Here is a 20,815-nt window from a genome sequence, read left to right on the forward strand (position 1 = left end):
CAATTTGTGGTTCTGGCTCAGGGGAAGCGTCAGATGTTTGCCCAGAGTTTGGAGACAACTCAATATTTTTCTTAAACTCTGGAACTTTCTCGATCTCTTGCCATTTTTCAGCAGATGATTTAATTTTGCCCCCACGTTCTGGAGATGTCTCAATCCTTTCTCCTAAAGGAGAACAGCAATAGTTGTTGCACTGCTCACACTCAACGAAAACTGGAAATGGAGAGAGACGGAGTTCCGAGAACTGCTCCCCCTCATCACTTTCTACGATAAATAAAGCAGGAGAGTCTGGGGGAGAGTCGGCTTGAGGGGATCCTGCTGAGGGAGATGGGCTAAGCTCCTCAAGGCAGTCCATGTACACTGAAGCAGGTGATAAACTGTCCTCTTCTTCATGGCCATCGAAGGCCTCTGCAAGGGAGGATACATTGTTGTCATACTCTGGAGATGGAGGAGGAGAAGGACTGTCTTCCCTCCTTGTGTGCTCCAAATACCATGCATCGTTAGTGAGCTGGTTTTCGTGGTAAGTCAGCCCAGTAGCTCCGGCCGCAAGCCCTGGAAGTGTTCTCATCACAGGGGCATCATTCGTTGGCTGCCCCTGTGGTGTTAGGTCAATTGATGCACTGCACCCTGGCTTGCTCGATAAAGGCCCAGTAGAAAGATTGCAGCAGGGACCATGTTTTCTAGTACACTGATCACAGAATGGAGCTGAACCAAGGTTCTGTGATGTAACTTTTTGAAGCCATGTTAGGTCAGACCTGCATCCTGCAAACATAAAACAGAATGAACTATAGTTAGGATATGTTTATTTTGCCCAAGCTAGTTTTTGCTTACAAAAATGCACAATGTTGTGAATACATGCAATATTTTACAAAGAAACTAGTATGTTCATACTAGGACAGTCAACCTGATGTAAAATGATACTGGTTTATAGTGAAAGATTTGAAAAGCTTTGACAATATGGCGTCAAATGTGGACAAAATGCTTTTGAAAGACAAAATTATATTATCAACTGATGGATTAGATTGCATGTAGCAGAAGAAAGCTACTGATATGTTACAACCTTTACTTATTTTTCACATTATACTTTTTAAAATTAGGCATAGATTTAATGCTGGCATAGTAACAGTCTCCTCTCACTGTTTATGACATCTTTCCATGAAAACTACAAATGTGGAGAGCATAACTAAAGGCCTAGAAAAACTGTATCTACAATTACAAATTGTGTTTAATACGTGAATGTTACAAAGCAAAGCAAAAAAATGTAACTGCAAAGCAAAAAACAACAAGACCTATACAAAGAGATCATCCATCAACACTTTTATAAAATAAAGACCATACTCTTCTTGCTTTTAGTTTTAACACAATAGTTTATGTGAATCACAGAATGGTTTGGGGTACTACTACTACTACTTGAACTACTACTACTATTACTACATTGTAAAAGCATACTACTGCTACTACTACTACTACTACACTGTAAAAGCCTACTACTGCTACTACTACTACTACTACACTGTAAAAGTCTGCTACTGCTACTACTACTACTACACTGTAAAAGCCTACTACTACTACTACTACTAGTACTGCTACTGCTACTACTACTAGGCCAACACTACTGCTACTATTACTACTACTAATACTACTAACTAACTACTACACTACTACTGCTGCTGCTACTACTACTACTACTACTAACTATTACTAGCCTATTACTGCTAGGCCACCACTAATACCTGGCAGACTCCACCTCGCAGGTAGTCACTTCCACTTTTCTAGATTCAAATCCAGTCATAGTTTAATTTACAGTTAACAAAATACTACTCAATTGAAAATAGGAAAATAACCTTACCTGGGCAATCCACTTTATGCAAATGAATGACAGGAATCATTCTTATGAAGAATTCTCAGCAGTTGAATACATCCATTTTGTTTTCGTTTTACTTTTCTTTTCTTTTAAGTCTTACCAAGCAGGCAAGCTTTTTTGATCTTTGACAAAAGTTCTAAGAACCTACCGGTGACATCACAATATTACTCTGTGACATCATCCTTACTGCAGAGTGCTGCCTTTCCAAGCAATCTGACCTAAATTAAATTACAATAATATTGTGTATTGTGTGGCATTATGTAACACTAGATGGCAGTGTCATTTCATTTATTGGATGCTTTCTCATTTCAAAACAATATACAGTAGTCACAGAATAAAGATATGTAACCTGATGCAGGACAAAACATTTGATTTCTATTTGATATCCCAAACGTGGGGGATTCCAACAAAGTTCTGAGTAAGCATTATCACCCCTGTTTTTAAGCTTCCGATTACAATTTTTATTTTCTCCACTATAATTTCTCCACAGATATAGCACACAATCCAATGAGGTTACACACATCTAGCACTTCGAAGGCTCTAGGAAAACTGTTCCTTTTGCACTGTTTTCATAACAAAGAATTGACATGCAGTATGCATTTTTGCCTTCAAATAACTGAAACTCTACGTATAATTTTGTTGACAATTTTGTTCCACAATAATGTTATAGTCAAAGTTAGATACCAACTCTGGCCTTATGGTTAGAGTTTCTGCCCTGAGATTGGAAGGTTGGGGGTTTGATCCCTTGTCTAATCATACCAAAGACTATGGAACCTGATGCCCCTCTGCTTGGCACTCAACATTAAGGACATAGATTGGGGAGTTTAGTTTATTATTATTAGCTACTGCACATGCAGCAGCTACTCTTCCTGGGGTCCACATACAAAGTACAGAACAAAAAATAAGAGGTTTCTATAGGAAAGACAATAAAAATACTATGTTCATACTATATATATATATACACTGCTCAAAAAAATAAAGGGAACACTTAAACAACACAATGTAACTCCAAGTCAATCACACTTCTGTGAAATCAAACTGCCCAATTAGGAAGCAACACTGATTGACAATAAATGTCACATGCTGTTGTGCAAATGGAATAGACAACAGGTGGAAATTATAGGCAATTAGCAAGACACCCCCAATAAAGGAGTGGTTCTGCAGGTGGGGACCACAGACCACTTCTCAGTTCCTATGCTTCCTGGCTGATGTTTTGGTCACTTTTGAATGCTGGTGGTGCTTTCACTCTAGTGGTAGCATGAGACAGAGTCTACAACCCACACAAGTGTCTCAGGTAGTGCAACTCATCCAGGATGGCACATCAATGCGAGCTGTGGCAAGAAGGTTTGCTGTGTCTGTCAGCGTAGTGTCCAGAGCATGGAGGTGCTACCAGGAGACAGGCCAGTACATCAGGAGACGTGGAGGAGGCCATAGGAGGGCAACAACCCAGTAGCAGGACCGCTACCTCCGCCTTTGTGCAAGGAGGAGCAGGAGAAGCACTGCCAGAGCCCTGCAAAATGACCTCCAGCAGGCCACAAATGTGCATGTGTCTGCTCAAACGGTCAGAAACAGACTCCATGAGGGTGGTATGAGGGCCCAACGTCCACAGGTGGGGGTTGTGCTTACAGCCCAACACCGTGCAGGACGTTTGGCATTTGCCAGAGAACACCAAGATTGGCAAATTCGCCACTGGCGCCCTGTGCTCTTCACAGATGAAAGCAGGTTCACACTGAGCACGTGACAGACGTGACAGAGTCTGGAGACGCCGTGGAGAACGTTCTGCTGCCTGCAACATCCTCCAGCATGACCGGTTTGGCGGTGGGTCAGTCATGGTGTGGGGTGGCATTTCTTTGGGGGGCCGCACAGCCCTCCATGTGCTCGCCAGAGGTAGCCTGACTGCCATTAGGTTCCGAGATGGGATCATCAGACCCCTTGTGAGACCATGTGCTGGTGCGGTTGGCCCTGGGTTCATCCTAATGCAAGACAATGCTAGACCTCATGTGGCTGGAGTGTGTCAGCAGTTCCTGCAAGAGGAAGGCATTGATGCTATGGACTGGCCCGCCCGTTCCCCAGACCTGAATCTAATTGAGCACATCTGGGACATCATGTCTCGTTCCATCCACCAACGCCACGTTGCACCACAGACTGTCCAGGCGTTGGCGGATGCTTTAGTCCAGGTCTTGGAGGAGATCCCTCAGGAGACCATCTGCCACCTCATCAGGAGCATGCCTAGACGTTGTAGGGAGGTCATACAGGCATGTGGAGGCCACACACACTACTGAGCCTCATTTTGACTTGTTTTAAGGACATTACATCAAAGTTGGATCAGCCTGTAGTGTGGTTTTCCACTTTAATTTTGAGTGTGACTCCAAATCCAGACATCCATGGGTTGATAAATTGGATTTCCATTGATTATTTTTGTGTGATTTTGTTGTCAGCACATTCAACTATGTAAAGAAAAAAGTATTTAATCAGATTATTTCTTTCATTCAGATGTAGGATGTGTTGTGTAAGTGTTCCCTTTATTTTTTTGAGCAGTATATATAGTATGTACATAGTATATATATATAGAGAGAGAGATATTCATATTGTTATATACAGTACAGTCAAATTAGATCTTTAGAAAGAAGAGAGGCGCTGTGATACAATATGTTTTTTATCTGTTTTTTTTAAGCTAAACATGCCTTTTGGGAGTAAGTTACTGTTACAGACTAGCTTCCTGTCCAGGGGGTATAATTCTACATCAAGCTGCCTCATGCTCCTGCACCTCTGGGTTGTTCTGGCTCGGACAAGGCTTAATTGTACAAAGTTTACTTACTTAGTACAAATTTAGATAAAGACACAAAGCAGTGCAACAGGGTGGAATAAAGTAAGTCATTTGTAAGTGCCATAGTTCCTAACTAGCAAGCTTAGACAAATTTCCTACTGACATCGATGCAATATTTTTTTACGCACGGCGCTCTCAAGACTCGGCCCATTGTTGAAAAAGCTTCTGCACTCAACCACAATAATCAACATAGACATGAAGTTCATACATACAGCCTACTTGATTTGGATTTGTTAGTGTCCATGAAAGCCATCTCTTTAACTCTTTTTGTCTCTGTCTTTTTTCACTCTCAGTCTCCTGCATGGTGAGCCCGAGCTCTCCTCCTCTCTTCTGGTCCAGAGGCAGCAGGCCTGGTCCAGAGTGGACCAGCTCCAGCACCAGACTACCCAGCTCTCCCTGTTCTTTCCCTGGCCCGGCCTGGCCCAACACAGGCAGGCTGCCCAACAGGCCCGGGCACTACTGGACCAGGCCACAGCCTTGGGGCCGGCTTTCTCTGCCTTAGGGGCCCAGAGGAAGGAGCTAGCCCAGCGCACCAAGGACCCCAATTGGGAGGACCCTTCCTGGACTACACTAGAGGATTGCCAACCCGCCTTGGTCAAAAAGCTCCATGTGAGTAGGCTATGTTTGAAATATTTTAATAAAGGAGATTTCTGAAGTCAAACGGGCAATTCCTGGTTGGATTCCTTGTAGGAATATCTGTTTTTCTGTTGATTCATGTTAGAATGTCACGGCTGTCTAGGACCGGTGGAGATGTGGAATCAGGAGCAGGAGACAGAGGGCCGGAGCAACAGTGTTTTAATGATAAATGCAAAAAGCAATAGCCGTAGGGCACAGGGCGCGTGACGAAGTCCGCCAGGGGAAAACACATTCCCAAAAATAAACCCTCTGGAAAAAGCGCACGGGGCGCACCCCGGCAATATAATGGACAATAACCAACGAAAAAAAAGAACAGCTACACTCGCAACTGTCTAGAGTAGACAATAAACAATCCCGCACGAGAACCCCAACTGAAAATACACACTAAATAACCCCCCACTAATTACAGACACAAAACAGGTGCGGGATAGACAGACAAAACCAAAAGACACAGAAACAACGATCGGTGGCAGCTAATAGGCCGGCGACGACGACCGCCGAGCGCCGCCCGACCGAGGAGGGGCGCCACCTTCGTTAGATACTGTGACATAGAATTGTTACAGTAAATGTCTGTAATTCAATTACAAAAACTGCATACATTTTACTGATTATTTGAATTGTCATAATTTTTAGGGAATTTGTGTGAGTCTTGAGGGAGGCGTCCGTAACGAGGATCGCTGTGGCCAGCTGGTGCAGGAGTGCCGGCACACCTTGAACTCACTGCAGGAACGGATGCTGGGTATTGAGTCCCAGCCCAGAGACTCTAGTTTCCTGGAGACTGATACAGGGGCTGTGGAGGTGAGATGTATCAGTGTGATCACACTACACACACACATACACACATATGCATGCAACACACGCACGAACACACACACACACACACACACACACACACACACACACACACACACACACACACACACACACACACACACACACACACACACACACACACACACACACAGACACAGACACACACACACAGACACACACAAACACACAGACACACACAGCCTTATGTAAACTCATCCTTTCAGAAATACGTTTTCATTGCATTTTCCACTGTAAGAGCACTGCTGTTTGGTAAGATGTTTTGAAGAAACAACAGCAACAACAAATCTGCCTGTCCCAGTAGGCTTTGCAGGAGGCCATGGGCCACATGGAGAAAGACTTTGTGGAGCTCGAGTCTCTTAAAGACATCCTGCTTGCCAGCTGCACCACCAAGGGTCAGGCCACTCTGTCTCAAGAGGTCAAAGATCTCCAGGACCAGAAGGAGGAGTTAGAGAGGGGCGTCAGCTGGCTGGCTCAACTACAGGCAGAGGAGCAGTTAGCCCGACGAGACCAGCGAATCAGGGAGGAGGTTGACAACCTTCAGAGGGCCCTACAAGGCTCGGCTGAGCATTTGGGGGACGACCCGGAAACGACCGAAGGATTCACTGATATTAGGCAGCTCCAGCAGCGCTGGCACGTCCTACAGGTATATGCTCCGGGATGAAGTTTCCCATAGGTACAGATCTAGGTTCAGCTTCCCCTCCCCCAATCCTAATCTTAACCTTTAGTGGGGAACATTTTTTCACTGACCCAGGCTCAGCTTCTAGGGGCAGTTTCACCCTACTTTTAGTGCTCTCATGGTAGAACCATTGATAGAAAAATAAGGAATGGGCAAAGCCATCTATGGATTGATTGAATGGTTTCCTATGCGTGGCGAATAACTATACTGAACAAAAATGTAAACGCAACATCCAACAATTTCAAAGATTTTACTGAATTACAGTTCATATAAGGAAATCAGTCAATTTAAATACATTCATTAGGCCCTAATCTATGGATTTCACATGACTGGGCAGGGGTGCAGCCATGGATGGGCCTTGGAGGGCATAGACCCACCCACTTGGCAGCCAGGCCCACCCACTGGGAAGCCAGGCCCAGCCAATCAGAATGAGTTTTTTGCCACAAAAGGGCCTTATTACAGATAGAAATAATCCTCAGCACCTGCAGGTGAAGAAGCCGGATGTGGAGGTCCTGGGCTGGCGTGGTTACAAGTAGTCTATGGTCATGAGGCCGGTTGGACGTACTGCCAAATTCTCTAAAACGATGTTGGAGGCAGCTTATGGTGGAGAAATGAACATTTAATTATCAGGCAACAGCTCTGGCGGACATTCCTGTAGTCAGCAGGCCAATTGCACACTCCCTCAAAACTTGAGACATCTGTGTCATTGTGTTGTGTGACAAAACGGTTCATTTTAAAGTGGCCTTTTATTGTCCCCAGCACAAGGTGCACCTGGGTGATGATCATGCTGTTTAATCAGCTTCTTGATATGTCACACCTATCAGGTGGATGGATTATCTTGGCAAAGGAGAAATGCTCACTAACAGGGATATAAACTAATTTGTGAACCAAATTTGAGAGAAATAAGCTTTTTGTGCGTATGGAAAATTTCAGGCATTTTTTATTTCAACTCATGTTGCGTTTATATTTTTGTTCAGTGTACTTATAACTACATCTGAGAAATATAGGCTTAAAATTGACATGGTATAAGCTGGATAACTTAATTGTCCAGCATTTTAGAATACCCCACTGTTCTCATGACTTGTTCAGGACTGTGACCAAAGCCTGAGGGAGCTTGCGGCACGGCTTCATCATCTGGAGAAAGCAGTAGGGTCAGAGGACACATATGGAGAATTTCAAACCGATGTGACTTTGGCTGTGGATTCAGCGGCCAAAGACTTAGACAGGTACCTATTAATATCTGTTCTGTGGCTCCTTTCCCTCTGCATATCAAAGCATTTGGATAGCATTTTTTGAAAAATATGTTTTGGTACATGTGAGTTAATGTATTCTCTCTCTTTCTTTACCATTCTCCTTTTCTCTCTCCTCTCTCTCTCCTCTCTTTCATTCCTCTCACTCTTATTCACCCCGCTCCCCTCTCTCTCCTCTTTCCCCCTCTCCCTTCTTTCTTTTTCTTTCTCTCTCTCTCAACCTATCCTCTGTCTCCGTAGCCTGTGTTTCTCTCTACATGAACGAATGCAGCTTTTTTCAGGCGGCACAGCCCTTAGAATGTCTGGGGCGATCTGTGAACTGCAGCAGTGGAACCAGGCAGCACAGTCAAATCCCCGAAAGTCTGTACAGGTACTGTAGTACCTCTCTGTCCACCCACATCCATCCACCATCCCATTTTATTTGTGTAGAACCTTTTACAAATACATTTGTCACAATTAAAGTATTTACCGGGGAACCTGGACCTAAATCCTAAAAGAGTTTTGCAGGGACATTAAATATTTGTATATTGTTTAGGTTTTCAACTTCTGCGAACAAGAATAGTAAATCAGAAAGTCACTGCTGTTTTTACCGGAACAGCCACATTGAGAGTAAAAAGCAATGTCTGTATGATAGCTTTTAGGAATGAAAGTTTAAGATGTTCTGAAATCACTGTTTTTTAAAAACCTTTCCCCACAAATGCATTTGGCATGTTGAACACAGCACAGAGTTTACTGAGGTTGTTCAGAAATCACTAGTTGTTTTTGAGATGTTTTTCCACTAATGTATTTGTCATGTTGAACCCAGAGGCCCAACTACCATGTAATATTAGCAATGGGCATTTAAAGCGCACTTATACTCCATATGCCGGCCATCACGACAACACAGGTAGGGATAGGAACCCCTTAGTTAGTTTTCTTCAATAGAGTTTCCACTTTACTCTAATATCAGTGCCATTATCTTTTGACGTGCTCTGTCTCAACGGAAAAATAGAGGGTTTGTCATCTGGCTCCCCCATTGGAAAGTACTACGCATATTGGTGATTCTAGATGAGGCATTTCTCAGAGGGGTTATTTTTGAAATGCCAAATCACAGCCATCAGCCTCTGATTCAGAAGAGTTTAGTTAAATGAAGAAGACACATTTCGGTTGAATGCATGGTGACATTGTAATGCAGCAAAAGGTTTTGAAACCAATGAGCACACATTGCGGGGGAATTCATTGTTCAGTCAAAACCAGTAATGAGTCTGCATTCGTCATGCAGGAAGCAGCACCATACCAGTGTCTACATATGTGAAAATGGCATATTTCTACGATTTGTAGAAGACCAGTTCAAAAAATAATTTAAAAAGTTTGATGTCATCATGAGTAAAAAACATTTAAAAAAAACAGGGATTTTTAAACACTGTGAGATTCGCGGTGACTCGGGGAGCAGAAAAATGCCCCCCTGTGACTACAAACTTTTTGCATGTTTTGAAAAAAAATCAGTTCTTTGTTTTAATTCTACTCGAAGATGTTATCGAGTAGTACGTATGTAGGACCTTTCTTCTTATCTTTTTAACTACATCATGTAGAAATGGGCCATTTTCAAATATGTATACACTGGTAGGTGCTGGAGATAATGAATATGAGGATGAAAAGTTGTGGAATTTGGTGATGGCAGAGAGGAAGAGGAATAGAGAGGTCCAACTCGGCGGAAAATCTGTCTCCCCAGCAGGGGCAGTTTTATTTAGTTTTTCACCTACCAAGCAAGGAATTTTTTGGGGAGGTCAATGAGATGTGTCGAATTTGGTCAACAAAAAAATGAATGGCTTATTTGCTATATGAGATTTAATTGATATAGAAGTTTTGTAGATGCTTAAGTTGTTACGAGTGCACTGATATAAGTAGGACTCATGAAATCCTGGCAACTTTAAGAAAAAATACTTTATATCGGTGTTGTCGCAAGATGGTTGTGACACTCGTCGTAAGGAGTAGACCAAGGTGCAGCGTGTTGAATGCTCATGATAAATATTTATTATTAACTCAGAACACTATACAAAAACAATAAACAAAGAAACACAACCATCGCGTTCTGCAGGCTTCACTGATACAAAAACAAGATCCCACAAACCCAGGTGGAAAAAAAAAAAACTACTTAAGTATGATCTCCAATTAGAGACAACGAGGACCAGCTGCCTCTAATTGGAGATCATCCCAAACAAACCCAACATAGAAATAGAAAACTAGAACCTGAAAATAGAAATACAAAACATAGCAAAACACCCCCTGTCATGCCCTGACCAGTCTACCATAGAAAATAACAGCTTACCATGGTCAGGACGTGACAATGGCTATGCATACTCATGGTTGAGCCTAGTAACATAGCATCTCTCTCTATTGAATACAGGCAGTTGACATCAACAACCCTCATCAAATATTCAACAAAGGATTATAATAATGAGATGTATCCACCAATCCTAAAAAAGTATAGACTGGAGCTAGACAGCCTGCCGTGCGCTTTGTGGACAACAACTCCCATTGTTAGGGTGGACATCTTGTCAATATATCCATAATCTTTGGTGATGGGCATGCCGATTCTTTTCAGTGAGCCAGCTCGTTGGTTCCGTTCAGCTAAAAGAGCTGTTCATTTGGCACCCAAACGGCACTTAGTTCAGTAGCACTTAAAAATGTTCCTAAAATCATGAAAAAAATTGCAAATATATAATGCTAAGCTTACAAAGTCGCCTGACAGTATGTCAGATTGTGATTAGTTCAAATACATTTTTACCTGACCAAGTTAGATGGTCTGCAAAGAAAGAAAATGAATTCACTGCAGAAATGTGTGGACCAGTGAGGAATTACAATCAAAGAGCAGTTCAAAAATAGCTGTTCGTTCGAGAATGACCCATCACTAGTGTAATTTCCCTTAAACCTGTGCGTGTTTGAGTCGACTTCAGACTGACGACTTCAGATCTAATTGATCACTCATTAAGATTTGTAGATCAGTCATACTGCAGTGTAACTGATCTGAAACAGGCACATTGAGACACCAAATTTAGTTTGACATGTTTTTGTGGAAGTTTCTGCTTGTAGTGAAGTTTTGATCAGGGAAATGTTAACAAATGGGAACTCAAATGCGAAATAATGCTAGTTACTGTCTGTAGCAAGTGTAAACAACAGTGTAACATGAGTTCCTGTCAGATTGGACCTAGTATCTAGGTTTGTGGCAGTATTAGACTATAAATGATGTAGTGCAGTGCCTCCACCTAATAAGTAATGTACCCCTAAAGATATGTATTTACTTACTAGGAAAACATGTACAATGCCCACACAGTGAAACTACACAAATATATACTGCTCAAAACAATAAAGGGAACACTTAAACAACACATCCTAGATCTAAATGAAAGAAATCATCTTATTAAATACTTTTTTCTTTACATAGTTGAATGTGCTGACAACAAAATCACACAAAAATAATCAATGGAAATCCAATTTATCAACCCATGGAGGTCTGGATTTGGAGTCACACAAAAAATTAAAGTGGAAAACCACACTACAGGCTGATCGAACTTTGATGTAATGTCCTTAAAACAAGTCAAAATGAGGCTCAGCAGTGTGTGTGGCCTCCACGTGCCTGTATGACCTCCCTACAACGCCTGGGCATGCTCCTGATGAGGTGGCGGATGGTCTCCTGAGGGATCTCCTCCCAGACCTGGACTAAAGCATCCGTCAACTCCTGGACAGTCTGTGGTGCAACGTGGCGTTGGTGGGTGGAGCGAGACATGATGTCCCAGATGTGCTCAATTGGATTCAGGTCTGGGGAACGGTCGGGCCAGTCCATAGCATCAATGCCTTCCTCTTGCAGGAACTGCTGACACACTCCAGCCACATGAGGTCTAGCATTGTCTTGCATTAGGAGGAACCCAGGGCCAACCGCACCAGCATATGGTCTCACAAGGGGTCTGAGGATCTCATCTCGGTACCTAATGGCAGTCAGGCTACCTCTGGCGAGCACATGGAGGGCTGTGCGGCCCCCCAAAGAAATGCCACCCCACACCATGACTGACCCACCGCCAAACCGGTCATGCTGAAGGATGTTGCAGGCAGCAGAACGTTCTCCACGGCGTCTCCAGACTCTGTCACGTCTGTCAAGTGCTCAGTGTCAACCTGCTTTCATCTGTGAAGAGCACAGGGCGCCAGTGGCGATTTTGCCAATCTTGGTGTTCTCTGGCAAATGCCAAACGTCCTGCACGGTGATGGGCTGTAAGCACAACCCCCACCTGTGGACGTCGGGCCCTCATACCACCCTCATGGAGTCTGTTTCTGACCGTTTGAGCAGACACATGCACATTTGTGGCCTGCTGGAGGTCATTTTGCAGGGCTCTGGCAGTGCTTCTCCTGCTCCTTCTTGCACAAAGGTGGAGGTAGCGGTCCTGCTGCTGGGTTGTTGCCCTCCTACGGCCTCCTTCACGTCTCCTGATGTACTGGCCTGTCTCCTGGTAGCGCCTCCATGCTCTGGACACTATGCTGACAGACACAGCAAACCTTCTTGCCACAGCTTGCATTGATGTGCCATCCTGGATGAGCTGCACTACCTGAGCCACTTGTGTGGGTTGTAGACTCCGTCTCATGCTACCACTAGAGTGAAAGCACCACCAGCATTCAAAAGTGACCTAAACATCAGCCAGGAACCATAGGAACTGAGAAGTGGTCTGTGGTCCCCACCTGCAGAACCACTCCTTTATTGGGGGTGTCTTGCTAATTGCTTATAATTTCCACCTGTTGTCTATTCCATTTGCACAACAGCATGTGAAATGTATTCTCAATCAGTGTTGCTTCCTAAGTGGACAGTTTGATTTCACAGAAGTGTGATTGACTTGGAGTTACATTGTGTTGTTTAAGTGTTCCCTTTATTTTTTTGAGCAGTGTATATCTCTTGAACTATGATAAAGAATAATTACAACAAGTAAAGTTATGAATTATTATTAAAAGACCAACAACTATCAACCCATTTCAATGGCATCTATGCACACTCACTGTGTACCTAAAAGCACTCATATAAACAGTGGAAATCCAGGTCACCTGCGCGTGGCCAATGAGAAGTGTGCGAATGCAACAACAGTCCATTCACACTCTCCCATTCAAACACAGTAGATAAAAACACAGTACTCCAAATTTGTATGTGTTACAGCCTGAATTTAATATGGATTAAATTGTCGTACTACACACAATACCCCATAATGTCAAAGTAGAATTTTGTTTTTAGATATTTTAAAAAATTCATAATTTTTTTTTAAGCTGAAATGTCTTGCGTCAATCATTATTCAACCTCTTTGTTATGGCAAGCCTAAATAAGTTCAGGAGTAAAAATATGCCTAACAAGTCACATAATAAGTTGCATGGACTCACTCTGTATGCAATAGTGTGTTTAACATGATTTTGTAATGACAACCTCATCTCTGTACCCTACACATATATGTAACGTCCCTCAGTCGAGCATTGATCCTGGGCTGGAATTGAAAAGCTGAAATTGAAAATTCATTTGAGCATGGTGACGTTAATTACACTTTGGATTGTGTATCAAATCAGTACACCCAGACACTACAAATATACAGGCATCCTTCCTAACTCAGTTACCGGAGAGGAAGCAAACTGACGTGGCAGCAGTGGAGCAGGTACAGTAGTCAGCTTCAAGTTCCTCAGTGTCCAAATCACTGAAGACTTAAAATGGTCCAAACCCACACGCATATTTGTGAAGAAGGTGCGGCAGTGCCTCTTCCCCCTCAGGTTGAAAAGGTTTGTCATGGACCCTCAAATCCTCAAAAGGTTCTACAGCTGTACCATTGAGCGCATATTGACTGGCTGCATCACTGCTCGATACGGCAGTAGCACTGGCCTCGATCACATGGCGCTATAGAGGGTTGTGTGGACAGTCCAATACATCACTGAGGCCTAGCTCCCTGCCAACCAGGACCTCTATATCAGGAGGTGTGAAAAAAAGGTCCCAAAAAAATCAAACACCCCAACCACCCAAGCCATAGACTATTTTCTCTGCTGCTGCCCAGCAAGAGATACCAGTGCATCAAGTCTGACACCAACAAGCTCTTGAACAGCTTCCATCCCCAAGCATTACGACTGATAAATAGCTAACAAAATACCTACATGGACTCAGTTTACCCCTGTATCTTTATTTACTTTTTATTTCAATTGTCTCTATGCTCACTCACAGGGCCCTACACACTCACACACACTGTCACTCCAACACAAACATTCACTCCAGCCTTTGCTCACTCGCACATTCATTTATACTGACTCTACACGGCAGGGCGGCAGGGTAGCCTAGTGGTTGGAGTGTTGGACTAGTAATCGAAAGGTTGCAAGTTCGAATCCCTGAGCTGACAAGGTACAAATCTGTTGTTCTGCCCCTGAACAAGGCAGTTAACCCACAGGTCGTCATTGAAAATAAGAATTTGTTTTTAACTGACCTGCCTAGTAAAATAAAAAATTAATTAACACCCACGCAAGCTGCTGCTACTCTGTTTATTTTATATCCTGTTGCCCTATACATATCTACCTCCATCACTCCAGTATCCCTGCACATGTAAATATGGTGTTGGAACTGACTTTTTAAATATTTATTGTATATAGTATGCTTACCTAATGGTGTATTTCATATTTCCCATGTGTTTTTTTTTTCTAGACATACATTGTTATTGATTATTGCATTGTTGGGTTTTTCACTGTACTTGAGCATGTGACGTTAACTTGAAACTGCTCAGGGATTTCACCATGAGGTCACTGGTTACTTTAAAACAGTTACAGAGTGTAATGGCTGTGATAGGAGAAAACTGAGGATGGATCAAACAACATAGTAGTTACTCCACAATACTAATCTAAATGACAGAATGAAAAAAGGAAGCCTGTACAGAATAAAAAATATTCCAAAACATGCATCCTGTTTGCAATAAGGCACTAAAGAAATACTGAAGAAAAAAAAATGTGCAAAGAAATTAACTTGTCCTGAATAAAAAGTGTTATGTTTTCCATCACAACACATCACTGAGTACCACTCTTCATATTTTCAAGCATGGTGATGGCTGCATCATTTTATGGATCTGGTTGTCATCGGCAAGGAATAGGGAGTTTTAGGACACTGGGAGACAAATTCACCTTTCAGCAGGACAATAACCTAAAAAACAAGGCCAAATATACACTGGAGTTGCTTACCATGACCTCATTGAATGTTCCTGAGTGGCCTAGTTACAGTTTCAATTTAAATTGTCTTGAAAATATATGGCAAGACTTGAAAATGTCTGTCTAGCAATGAACAACAATCAACTAGACAGTGTTTAAAGAATTTTAAAAAGAATAATGGGCAAATATTGTACAATCCAGGTGTGCAAAGCTCTTAGAGACTTACCTAAAAAGTCTCACAGCTGTAATCACCACCACAGGTGCTTCTACAAAGTATTGTCTCAGGGGTGTGAATACTTAGGTAAATTAGATATTTCTGTATTTCAATTTCACTACATTTCTAAAAACATGTTTTCACTTTGTCATTATGGGGTATTGTGTGTAGGAGGGTGAATTTTTTAAATATTTAATCCATGTTGAATTCAGGCTTTATCACAACAAAATGTGGAATAAGTCAAGTGGTATGAATAGTTTCTGAAAGCACTGTATATTCAGATCATCTCTCTCAGATCACATCAAGTGGCTACTCACATCACCCAGAGTTCAGTCTCTCACAGCATCTAACGGTCGAGCCTCCAAGCAGGAGGAAAGAAAAATCAGTGGTCTTTGACAGTTGAACCAGAACAAATCATAGTCCCTCATCCCCGACCACCATGAGGACTAACAGTTAATCAATGTGGTTTACTCAGACCGAGTTAAACTAACTTTTAAAAACAATAAAACAATTAAATAGCCATCTTGCTAGCTCACGTAGTTTGCCTTGTTTCCCTCTCCTCACGTGTCGGGCTGTTCTCTAACAACTGTCCATCTCCAAAATATGTCCAACATGCAACACAATAACTACGCCAGTCCGTGCTATAAAAAGCTAAACGCAACTAGGGGGTTACATGCAGTTTTGCTAACATCAGGGAAATGTTAACAAATGGGAAATCAAGGGACGATGCTAAATCATGCTAGCTACTTCCTGTAGCAAAAGTAAATAGAGTAATGTGGATGCTCTCTATACTGTCGTACATAGACAACTCAAGGTAAGATGAATTTGACCCAAACATCAAGATTAGATTAACTAAACCTATAATCCCTCACAGGCTACACTGAACAATGGGAAGCAACTCCAAGGGACTCTACGTGAGGCGCTGTCACAGCTAGACTTCCTATTGGACTGTATCGGAAGGGAGCGCGTGGAGCAGTTCGAGAGAAGAGCTGGACAGGCCCTTAGCAACAGTGCAGCTCTCCTCACAGCCCTAGCCCAATCCCAGGTGAGCTATCATCTAATCAATGTATAATCAAACAACAAAACTCAAGTAGATTGAACTAATACACAATAATCGAATGCAGACATTTTTCTTTTGCAATATGAGTTGGCTTGTTGGAAGACATTTTAGAATGTATGGAGCCCTATGATACAAAATATGACTATCAGTAGGTGAAACTGGGGCATTTCAACCAAGTGTAAAAGTTAAATTATATTTTGATTGGAACATCCCTTAACGTTAACATGATCCCTTTATGGAATCTTATATGTATCTTCACACCATTTCTAATGAATTTATGCATCTTTAGGTGTCCCTAGTGAGCACAGAGGTGGATGGAGACATTAAGAAACCAAGCAACACACCTGGCAAAGCGCCATCTTTCAGCGCGGCATCCCTTTTGTCACAACCTGTAGAGATAGTGACTCCAGGCGGGATCAAACCTCTTCAGGCTAATATTGACTCAACGAAAGATCTGCAAAAAGAGCAGGCTGAAAGCAGAGTGCAAAGCAAAAGAGCCATTACCAGAGGAACAATGGATGCTGTTAAAGAACCTACCAAGAAAGTGATGAGCGACACTGAACAAAGAGCAGAGGACCTAGAATACGGCAAAGACTCATTGAAGGGCTGGAGCATCCAGCCAGCAGAGAGAATGGTCACAGACATGGAGGATGGGGAGAGTCAAATACAAATTCCCATGGGAGAAACCTTAACCCAAACTCCCATCACCCGCGTTGATATCTCAGCCACTGTGGTGGTGCCAGAGACCCCGGGCTCTAGCCAATGTGGGGATACTGTAACAGAGATGACACCTCACCATATAGAACCAATGGATCGAGAGGGAACCTCACCTCCGACACCGCACAAAGTGTTCACCATCGTTCTGGACACAGACCTCGAACGACAACTTGATGGCATGTCTATGGCCAATGCTCTCCAAAGCAGACCAGGTTACCATGGCAACAATGCTATTGTACATACAGACTCACCTCAACCTGGTGACGGTGAGATTCCAGCTACTGAGTCACATGACGATGCAAACACTGCAGTTGCATATGCTGGGAAATTTCTTGTTCAGGAAGCTGAGACTCTACATTGTGAAGTCACTTCCTCGACCAAAGCTGAATTGTGCATTAAAAGCAGTGTGGGGCTAGATGTAACACATCTCATGCCGCATCCAGAAAGAAAGCAGCTGGAGACGCATGCAAGACCCACAGACAAATCACAGTCAGATAACAAAACACAACGCACAGAGTCTAGAGACTGCACTGAGACAAAGAAAGTATTTACAATTGTTTTGGACATGGAGCTACCTCTGTCTCAGTCCAAGGACATTCAAAGCAGGGAGCCTCCTTGTGGTAATGGCTCAGATACATTTAGCTCTGGTGACTTTCCTTCAAAACTGACTGATAGTTCTGTCACTGGGAACACCAAGAACACAGATGGCGGGCGGCGCATCAAGTCAAAGCACAGGGGGCGGAGGAGGGCTGATTTTAGGAGCTCAGCGTCCAAGGGCCCCAAAGTGAAGAGTTCCAAGGGCCCCTCTGCTGCAAAGAACACGGAATCAGAGTGGGAGAAATCGCAGGGCCCCAAAACAAAAGGTCTGAAATCAAAAGGCCCCGAATCAGGGCTCACAGAGTCTAAGTCCGCTGAATTGGCAGACACCGAATTCGAGTCACAGAGACACACTGATATCTCTGACAACACTGAACCAGGAAGTGTTGACGATGACGTAGACACAGACGCTAAAGATGCCAGACAGACAGAAATGACAAACAGACAAATAGCTGTAAACACAGAAGCATCTGACAGAATGAAGGAGACTTCAGACATCACCTGTACTACAGACAGCAAAGATAACAGACAGATTGTGAGCAAAGACACTGGAAAGATAGACACAACTGACATGCTACAGGTGAATGATCTCACACAGACAGATGTCAGTCAGACAGATGCCACAAGAGACAATACACAGTTGTCACACGCACCTTCACCAGCATATGCAGCCACAGAGATTGAGCCCAGAGAGGGGACAGAAAGGACAGCTCCACAGGAACAGGTAAGGGACATTTCTCTTTCACACACACACGTTCTCCTCAGGGACAATTCTTTAAGCATTTGGAGTAGTAAGAGTATGACAGCCCAGAGGATACACGTTACATTTGATAAACTTTAAGCCTGCAGATTCAGGTTTTGAGAGGGGGTTGTACACTCAAGTCAAACACTGGTACATGTAGTTAATGGCGGTCTTTCCCTAAGGGGATTTGACCTTTCAAGGGTCTTTGTTTCGCCCAAGATCCAACAACGTTAAGTGACGTTATTATGAATGAATTGGAATGGTCAGGCCAGGAGTAGCCTGTTTGTGTGGCATTTAAAGGTCACACCTTGGCTCAAAGTAAAATTGGAGGAATTTGACTCATCATACAGTGGCCCCTCCACTTCCAGACTACGAATTTACTCCCCTACTGCCTGATGACTGAGGCTTACTGAGGGCTATATGAAGGGAGATAATCAGGGTATCTCCGACCATGTCCCCCAATTCACATCACAGGTATGGAGAGCCTTCATGGAGAAATTGGGGTTCACGGTCAGCCTCACTTCCGAGTACCGGTCTCAGTCTAAAGGGCCGGTAGAGAGGACCAACCAGGAGCTGGGGAGGTTCCTAAGGAGTCACTGTCAGGACCGGCAGGGGGAGTGGGCCCGGTTCCTTCCATGGGCGGGTTATGCCCAGAACTCACTTTGCGTAGATGGATTGAATAGTGCGGGTGATACCTGGGTGTCCAGCGGCGAGGGATGTGTGCACCCAGGTAAACAGATGATTCGTAGATGTGCTCAGGAGGGCAGGTAGCAGGTTCCCTCTCCAGAGCCTGGCGGATGTCCACAGCTACGTCCCAAAACACAGGGTCAACAATATGGGAGGACGGAATGATGGACTGGAGGGCACTCACAGGACTTTCAACCGACGAGGAACCACAGGTTAAGGGAAAGCAGGTCTTCCGACATCCGGGTGCCCAGGTGGTGATTTTCATCCTCGACCAGGAGATGGTAAGGTCATGACGTTGGAGCCACGGAAAGCCGAGGATGACTTCGTGTACAGGAGCAGTGATGATGAAGGGAAAGCTTTCTTGGTGCATGTGTCCAACGGTGAGGGCGAGTGGTGCTGTGATGTGCGTGATAGTGCTGGATCCTAATGGTTGTTTATCCAGGGCTTGGACCGGAATAGGAGAGGAGAGCCGGGATGCAGTGATGTTCAGGGAGGAGACGAGGGCCTGGTCAATAAAATGCCCTGCGTCACCAGAGTCCACTAGAGCTCTAGAGACAACACCTGAGAGACAGCCAGACAGTTAAATGGAACATAGGAAGGCTTTGGCAGAAAACAATGAAGGAATACTCACGCCTACCCTGGGAGCCAGATGATCAGGGGCTGTTCCTCTGCCCCAGTGGACTTCGGGTTGGGAAGCACCGGTCACTGTTGGAGCTGGTGCCTCTCCTGGCCACAATAGGGACACAGCCCCAGCTACCTCTGGCGACGTTGCTCTGCTGTGGGGAAGTGTGTGACCCCTATTTCCATGGGTTCAGGCTCTGCTCCAAGACGGCCAAAAGAGTAGAGCAAGGTGCAAGGGGCGCGCCGGCGTTCCCAAAGAAAGTTGTCCAGACGGGTGGCCATCGCGATGAGCGCGTCCAGGGAAAGGTTGTCATCTCGGGACACCAACTCCATCTGGGCCTCCTCGCGCATTCTTCTTCGTTGGAGGCTGCCACGGTCCGAATGGTGAGGGCGTATTCCGCAGCTGTCTGGGCACCCTGCCGGAGTTGGAGAAGTCACTCACCTCCCTCTCTGTCCTCTGGTGGATGGTTGAAGACTGCCCTGAACAGAGCCATGAACCCCTCCTCTCCTCTCTCCCAGAATGCCGTAGCCCACTCTGTGGTGGGGGCTCCCGTCTGAGGAGAGAAGTAGAGGGAGCACTGTAGTAGGAAGCCACTGCATTTGGATCGAGTCCTGTCATATTTGTCAGGGAAGGACCGTTGGGCATCGCTGACCTGTGCGGACTGCTGGGTAGGCTAGGGGACTGGCTCGCTGGGATGGCTAGTGGTAGGAGGCCCTCTGCTAGTTGGAGGTGAATCCTCTCGGGTGGTGTCGAGACGGTGGAGGATTTGGAGGACCTTATCCATAGCCGCACCCAGTTGCGCCAGCTGATCATGGTGTTTGGGAATTAGGTGTCCTTGTTCGTCGACCGTCTGGGAGATGTCCTTAATTTCTGCTGCGGCAGTATTCTGTAATTTATACGCAGCAAGTCAGGAAAC

General features: G+C 44.2%; 1 protein-coding gene across 1 annotated transcript in view; it reads left to right on the forward strand.

Moving 5' to 3' along the window:
* The window catches only part of syne2a (spectrin repeat containing, nuclear envelope 2a), a 216,192-nt gene that overhangs the window by 48,824 nt on the left and 146,553 nt on the right, over positions 1–20,815 (forward strand). Inside the window, exons 40-46 of the mRNA XM_082961486.1 lie at positions 4,982–5,297; positions 5,958–6,122; positions 6,460–6,801; positions 7,924–8,060; positions 8,325–8,454; positions 16,349–16,519; positions 16,824–18,572. Of these exons, the coding sequence (XP_082817612.1) occupies positions 4,982–5,297; positions 5,958–6,122; positions 6,460–6,801; positions 7,924–8,060; positions 8,325–8,454; positions 16,349–16,519; positions 16,824–18,572 (3,010 nt within the window). The remainder of the gene's footprint in view (positions 1–4,981; positions 5,298–5,957; positions 6,123–6,459; positions 6,802–7,923; positions 8,061–8,324; positions 8,455–16,348; positions 16,520–16,823; positions 18,573–20,815) is intronic.

This window comes from Salmo salar, chromosome 15, assembly GCF_965601325.2.
Source record: "Salmo salar chromosome 15, fSalSal1, whole genome shotgun sequence".
Taxonomy (NCBI): domain Eukaryota; kingdom Metazoa; phylum Chordata; class Actinopteri; order Salmoniformes; family Salmonidae; genus Salmo; species Salmo salar.